The sequence below is a fragment of the Alligator sinensis genome, unplaced genomic scaffold (assembly GCF_000455745.1).
Source record: "Alligator sinensis unplaced genomic scaffold, ASM45574v1 scaffold1329_1, whole genome shotgun sequence".
NCBI lineage: Eukaryota > Metazoa > Chordata > Crocodylia > Alligatoridae > Alligator > Alligator sinensis.
Genome location: NW_005842460.1, coordinates 354,676 through 362,010, shown reverse-complemented (window position 1 = coordinate 362,010; position 7,335 = coordinate 354,676). Strand labels below are relative to the sequence as shown.

Here is a 7,335-nt window from a genome sequence, read left to right as displayed (position 1 = left end):
GGAAAGAGAAGGACACGATGGATCTGCGCAGAGGCCAAATTGTGCCTCTTTCTGGTCTCACACTGCATACCCAATGCCAGTGAGCTCAGGTGATAGTAGCAAGCTATAAGGAAGAAGAAAGAAACAGCCCCCAGGAGATTTAGAGGCCCGTAGAGAATTTCTAGGATACCTCTTAGTTCTGGCAGTCTATACACGCAGATGAAACCTGGCCCACTAGCTGCAGTGGATAATAATCCAGATCTTCTGTTTAGGTGCTAAGCCTCCAAGTGAAATCAGTGACTTATGGAGACTGAACAAAGAACCCATTTACACCAGTGTAATCAGCCCTCACCTTGGTGAAAGAGGAGTGCGTAGGTGATGGACACAAAAGTCATTTACTTGCATCTTGTATATAGCATTATCCCAGGAAAAATCAGGGATGAAACTGCACGGTGTTAGTGACACTGGTATAAGACTAATCTGTTCAAAGCTTACCCCAGGGTCCCATTCTGCTCAAGGCAAACAGGCTATTTCCTGCTCCCCCACCACTGTGGCAAGGCACCGAAATAACCACCAACTGTATGAGCTACCCTGAGATAGCTGCTTCTCGCCCTTCCATATCCTGGTGTAATTAGCATTGGTCCACAAAATAGAGGTGAATCATACCAGTATAAGTGTGTCATCTAGCCACCTCTTGGACACCTCACTAGTTTGGAAACTCTGACCCTGCATGTGTGCATAGCCCACATTTACCCCCAGTGCTGCCTGATTTTCTCCCGGGCTAATTGACCCAAGTCAGAAAGGGAAAAACGTGATTTGAACTAGTGTTGAAAGCTGACCTTCCTTTTCAGTGGCTGAAGAGTTTAATGGGTTAATGCAGAGGGAGGGAAGTGCTTTCAGATCAGACTGCCGTACTTTGGCTAGGTGATCAATGAATTCCTAGGAATGACCTACTCAGGTCTGACATCTTTTCAACTAGTCCCAGTATCCCACTAGCCTGAGATGAATGGATTTGATGAGATCATGGGTCTGGGCACACAAATGCCTTAAGACAGGCACAGGCAATCAGGCCTCATAGTAGAGAAGATATCTTTTATTAGACCGACAAGATTTTTTGCAAAAAAAATGTCTTTAATTGCAAGCTTTCAGGCACAAACACCCTTCATCAGGCATTGGAGAAAAGATAGTGAAAGTTCTCCTGGGTAGAAATGAATGGAAGTTCATATTTCATAAGATTTCACAGAGGAGTCAATAGATGGAAAACTCCTCTGGGCAGTCAGTTCACTTAAGACAGATGCCACTTTTATCCAACTGTGCACCAGTGTAAGCTGCACCAGTTTCCAGAATGGACAGTCAGCCTCTCTCCCAGGTTAACTCCTCTGGTTGCGCTGTTAGAGATTATTGCCACTATATGGAGGGAGAGCTTGTAGTAGCCTATTTGCATTGAGCAGACAGCTACCTGGAGGGGGGTAGATGCAAGACACCTGGATCAGCTGCACTTACACCAATGTAGCTTTAGCTCTGAGTTTTTCCAGATAACTCTGCACTGAGTTTTAACAAGTTACCCCAGTGTAGGGCTACATCATATGTCTGCTCCTTGCTGACAATGGTATAGTTATGTTGGTGCGTGTCCTGGCCCAAACAGCCACTGAAGAAATCAGCATTTTAGCTAGCGGAGGTGCCTCACAGAATGCTTCGTCTTGCAGATCTCCATCCACCTCCAAGCCAATGTAGGCTCCTTCTGAAACTGTCTTTGGCTGGCAACTTTCTCCTGGCACTGGTGGTGACGGTGCTGAGCATGAAAGGTGAGTCGGTCGAGGTGCTCTACCTGTTTGTACCAGTGTGCGCTGGGGTAGATCCTGCTCTGTCCCTGCACAGCTCCACCTTGATTCTGCTCCGTGCACAGCAAATGACTGGACCTCATCCCTGCCAAGGTGTGGTGTAACACGGCCAACATTCAGATGAAGCTGGAGTTGGGACATTCAGGTGACCCAAAGGAAGGGAACTTCATCTTGCCAAGCACTGCTGCCCCTTTGGCCTGAGTTGTTAGCAAGCTTGTTTCCTGTTGGGAGGAAAAATCAGTGATACCAGCTGGGTGGTTTCTCCCTGTTATCATGTTTGCAACCCCTTTCCTCAGAGTCTTGTGCCCCTGGACTCGGCAGAAGCCAACAGCAGCCGGCAGACTTCTCCGAAATCCCCAGTCTGCCCTTTTGGTGAGCTCTGTACCCAAGAAGCCCCGTCTCTCTGCTTGCCCACCATGGTACAAAGGAAAAGGTGGAATGGATCTGAGCATCCATAATGAAGGACGGTCTTCATTTCTTCCTCCCTGTGTCTCTTCCCAGTTCCTCCCAACATCTCTGACCACCCCAGAGTCCATTCATTGCAGCCTTACCCTCCCCTCTGCCCTGCAGCTCGAACCCCTAATGAGCAGTGTTCACTGGGATGTGCTGCCCTTTGTGGGTCAGTGCCTGGTCTGGAGGGGAAATGCCTGACCCAGAAATGTACCCACCTCATATTGCTTTGGACACCAATAGCTCATCGGTTAACATCTCCTGGCCCAAGGTATGGTCCCTTGTTCCCGACTCAGAACCCTTGGCTTCCTCCTGGGGAAACCTTGGGCGCAGGTTTCCCATCCAAAGAGGACTGAGGGGCCATTAAGCCACCCTGCAGGCAGTTGTTCTGCAGGAATGTCAAGGGGCAAGAGGTTAGACAAGCTTTTGGGCACAAAGTACCCTTCCTCTGGTCTGGAAAAGAAGAAGATGCAGCTTGAACTTAATACCAAACACCAGATGAAACAATGTCCTGTCTATAACTCCACATGCAAATAAAGACGACCTGCTTGGAGGAGCGCTGTAAAATAGGAGGCAAGAGGCCTTATCAGGAGTAGCTTAAACACAAGCTTATGCAGTAGAAAGGAAACTTCGTAGAAGAGCAAGACCGTTCCGGAGGAAAAGGTCATTGCTACCTGTGGAATGAAGAGAGATGGACGGAGGTGCCGGGTACATAATAATGAGCCATAAATGATCTGGACACTGGTGTCAGAAGCGGACTGGCCAAGTTTGCTGATGACACCAAACTCTGGGGAAGAGTGTCCACACTTGAAGATAGGCTGGTGATCCAGGCCAACCTCAATAGGCTTGCCAGGGGGGCGGATGAAAACCTGATGGCATTCAATACGGAGAAATGCAAGGTGCTCCACCTCGGGAATAAAAACCCGCATCATGCTTATAGGCTCGGCGGTGTTACATTTGTTAGCACCGTGACCAAAAGGGACTTGGGGGTCATAATTGACCACAAGATGAACACAAGCCACCAGTGCGATACTGCAGCCAGCAAAGCGAACAAAACTCTGGCTTGCATCTACTGATGCATCTTGAGCAAGACCCAGGATGTCATCCTCCTGCTGCACTCGGCCTTGGTGAGGCCACAGCTGGAGTACTGCATCCAATTCTGGCCTCCACAGTTCAGGAAGGACGTGGAGAAGCTTGAGAGAGTCCAGAGGAGAGCCACGTGAATGATCAGAGGGTAAGACAGGGTGGGAAAAATGCGGCCCAGGGGCCAGATGTGGCCCGCCAGGCCATTGTATCAGGCTATTAATTTTAGAAAATTAATATTAATCTGCCCTGGGCTGCCTGTCATATGGCCCTCGATGGCTTGCCAAAACTCAGTAAGCGGCCCTCTGCCCAAAATAATTGCCCGCCCCTGGGGTAAGAGAACAGGCCTTATGAAGTGAGGCTGAGAGCCATGGGACTCTTCAGCCTGGGGAAGCACAGGCTGGTGGCAGCCTGTAAATACATCAGGATCTGGGGGAACACCTGTTCACCAGGGCAACCCAAGGCATGACAAGCTCCGTTTGTCACAAACTCCTGCAAGACCGTTTCAGGCTGGACATAAGGAAAAACTTCTTTACTGTCCAAGCCCCCAAGGCCTGGAACAGACTTCCCCCAGAGGTGGCACACGCACCTACTTTGGACACTTTTAAGAATCAGCTGGATGCCTATCTTGCTGGGATCCTTTGACCCCAGCTGATTTCCTGCCCCTGGGGCAGGGGGCTGGACTCGATGATCTCCTGAGGTCCCTTCCAGCCCTAATGTCTATAAAATCTATCAAATCTATGAAGTCACAGACAATGGCTTCCTGGCTCATTACAGCCTACCTGCTGTCTCTGCTAATCACCCAACGCATCCTTGCCTCTCACTTCGCGCGCTTTTACGCATGCTCCGGGAGTTGGGGGGTCGGGGTGGGATGCTTTAATTAGAGCACTCCTGGAGCTGCTCTAACTAAAGCGCCTGGAACGTCTCGTGTGTCACCCTCCCCACGCTTCAAAATGGGAGCGGAGGTGCTTTATCTAAAGCTTGTTGAACAAGGCTTCAGTAAAGTGCCCCGCGGCCGTGTTGAGGCGAAGGGATGCTGATCCATGAGATGCAGAGACTGCTGGAGCAAGGTAATTACCACGCTCCAATGCACTGGTGTTCCAGTGTGTCACAACGGCCTCTCGGCTGGTGTACAACAGCCTTCTGCTCTTGGACCGTGATGGCCATCACCACAATGCAAAAGTGTGTGACATTGGCTCCTCTTGCCATAGCAATAGAAACGATCCTCGCTCACCAGCCTGCTGTTCTGAAGTTTTGCAGGGTCCCTCTCAGGAGGCAGCAGGTGATACCACCCCCTCAACAGTCTCTGGGAGCGGCAGCATCGCTTGGGGACTCAGTGGACACGGGTGCAGTCCTGGCCTGGAGGATTTGGTGTCTCGCCTGCAGAGGAGCCTGTGTGGCCCCAACCAGCTCCGCTCATCAGGTACTTGTGTTCTTGTGTGCCACCGAGGAAGGCAGGGCCTGCGTGAAAGAGGAGAGTGCTTTTCCTCCTTGTCTCCCCATTCCTAACAGCAGCTTGTGGGAGGATAATAGGCGGTACCAGTCTTTGCCATCCAGTGGCACTGGGCAAGGGGGGGTGCTGTCTGTGCATAGTCCTGTTGGGAGACAGGGTTTTTTGGATAATGCCACTGATATCATGAGTGCAGAGATACTGAGAGATACACCACCGCTCAGGAGCTGGTTCTCATCGCTGACTGGAGCCCAGGACATTTCCTTCTCATGGGGAATGTCTCCGTGATTTTATTTAGAATAAAAACGTTATTTGAATGTCTCATCAAATAGAGTTTTCTAAAAGATATTAGTTCTGGAATTGGTCCAAAGGGGAAATGGTAAAATTTCATGATGAAATATTGAGATTTTGCACTGAAATTTTAGAATTTTTTTTCCATTTTTAGATAATCAATATAGTATTTGTATGGTCATTGAAAGCAGGGTCATAACAACAGTGTGCATTTTCACGATTCCCATCAGCATATTATCTGATGTAATAGTTGAAATACTTTATTGTTGTTAATTTATTTCTAATGTCCTTCGGTGCGGCTCCTGCCCATTCCCAGTTGAAATATCTGATCTGCTTTTCTAGATCAAAGTGCTTCCTTGTGAGACGGTTGACACTGGGCGAGGTTTTGTGCTCCCGAATCCCTCATGTTCTTTTGCAAACCTTGTGCTCCGTGAGCTGTTATATGGAAGGAGTTTGCCAGTGTTCAGTGTCATTAATGGGGCTTTCTGCTCACTTTTCCCTCAGGGGGCACCAGCTGCAGACTCTGCCCCATGAACTGGCTGCAGCACAATGGAAAGTGCTACTGGTTTTCTCAAGAGGCCCAGTCCTGGCACGAGAGCCATAAGGACTGTGCAGCGAAGAACTCGGAAATGCTGGTGGCCCCACACCTGGATGAGATGGTAAAATACAGCAGGGGAGGAGGGGCAAAGAGAAAGAGGGGAAGGGCTGAATTTCAAGGGCAGGGACTGGCCACTGGTTGCACCAAAAGGCCAGGATAGATGTGCACCTTATAGACTGACCGAAGTAGTTGCAGCGTCACAGATCTACAAGAGAGGCAGTATAATATATGCATTGTATAATGTGATGCGTTGCGTGCCTTGGAAATGTGATCTCAGGATCTAACAGAAGGGAACAACCCTGTGGAGTCCTGCTGCCTGTGACCCCGGACTACAAATCCCAGGGGCACTGGGAAGCAGGAAAAGCAAGTAACGAGCAGTCCTGCAGAGTCCTGCTGCTGTGATGCTGGAGTGCAAACCCCAGAAACCTGGGGGCAGGGAAGCAGGAGGAGGAAGCGAAACCACAGCTTATGCTGGTGATATGCCAGAGAGCCTGGGCTGGATGGAGAGAGCGAGCTGAAAATGAGTGGACTAGAGGCTGGTTCTTGGGGCAACCTCTGGAGGTAGGGAGGGGACTGCATGTACTGAATGTATGTACTCCAGGGGTGCTGAGCACTACCTGTTTAGTGGCCCTTTAAGTGTATGTTGTTATACCTTGAATGTCTATTTACCTGTTTTTGTCCCTTGCCCATGGCCTGTCGGCCAGTGACCCTAATCCCTAGGATGTTCTATATGAAAGTGAGTAAACCCCTTGTTGGCTTTGGAGATTGTGCCTGATGCCGCAGGGGTTTGCTACAACTGGTGGCAGTGGTGGAACTGGCGGTCACAGGTCATAAAGTGCCGGGCAAACTGTTGTAGTGAGTGCATAGTTTTGTCATTGTGTGGGCTTTGGGCAGGGGAGATGGATGCTTCAGGGGAAGGAGCACCCCCACGAGAAGCGAAAACACACAAGCCCCATCTCATGGTCAAAGTTTTATATTCAATCCTGCACCCTATAGTGGGGAACAACAGGAGTGTGGTATCTGGCATCCACAATTCAAACTGGCAGCTAAGGTAAATGGATGGCATGAGGTTGGCAAGCTAGACTTACTAGGCCTACTGCTCACAGGGAAGCAGGATTACAAAAGCCTATTAGGGGCCCTCAGGAGAGCTTTTGAACCAACCTCCAGTCCAGAGTCACTCTGTACTGGTCTCTAGGACAGCGGTTACACGCAGTTGGTCTGCGGTTCATCTCCGCTGTGCAGAGGCTTCCCTCCCTCTCCATTCATTCCCAGCTCTCCCTCTCCAGCCAACCCAGGCTCTCTTGCACATAGGCAGTCTGGGCTGTGTGTTTGCTTCCTTCCCCTGCTGCCCCCGAGGTCTCTGAGATTAGCAGTCCAGATTCATGGCAGCAGGACTCTGCAGGGTTGCTCATCACTTCCTCTTCCTGCTTCCAGGTGCCTCTGGTGATTTGTGCTCCACCTTCACAGCCAGCAGGACTCCACAGGGTCGTTCCCCTTCTGTTACACACTCACATCACATTTCCCGTACACACAATGCATCACATTACACGGCACATACATTGCAGCAGGAAACCCTCCCCATGGGCTACGGCAGTAATATAAAGAGGTTGCAACCAGCCCTGCCCAAAGAGAGGAAAAAGTAC

At 50.0% G+C, this 7,335-nt stretch overlaps 1 protein-coding gene across 2 annotated transcripts in view; it reads left to right on the top strand.

Moving 5' to 3' along the window:
• LOC102370248 (killer cell lectin-like receptor subfamily B member 1B allele C) overlaps positions 1-7,335 on the top strand; it is a 22,247-nt gene that overhangs the window by 11,336 nt on the left and 3,576 nt on the right. For both annotated transcript variants that reach the window (XM_025212432.1, XM_025212431.1), the window contains 3 exons: positions 1,686-1,784; positions 4,606-4,776; positions 5,599-5,753. In XM_025212432.1, coding sequence (XP_025068217.1) covers positions 1,686-1,784; positions 4,606-4,776; positions 5,599-5,753 — 425 coding nt within the window. The remainder of the gene's footprint in view (positions 1-1,685; positions 1,785-4,605; positions 4,777-5,598; positions 5,754-7,335) is intronic.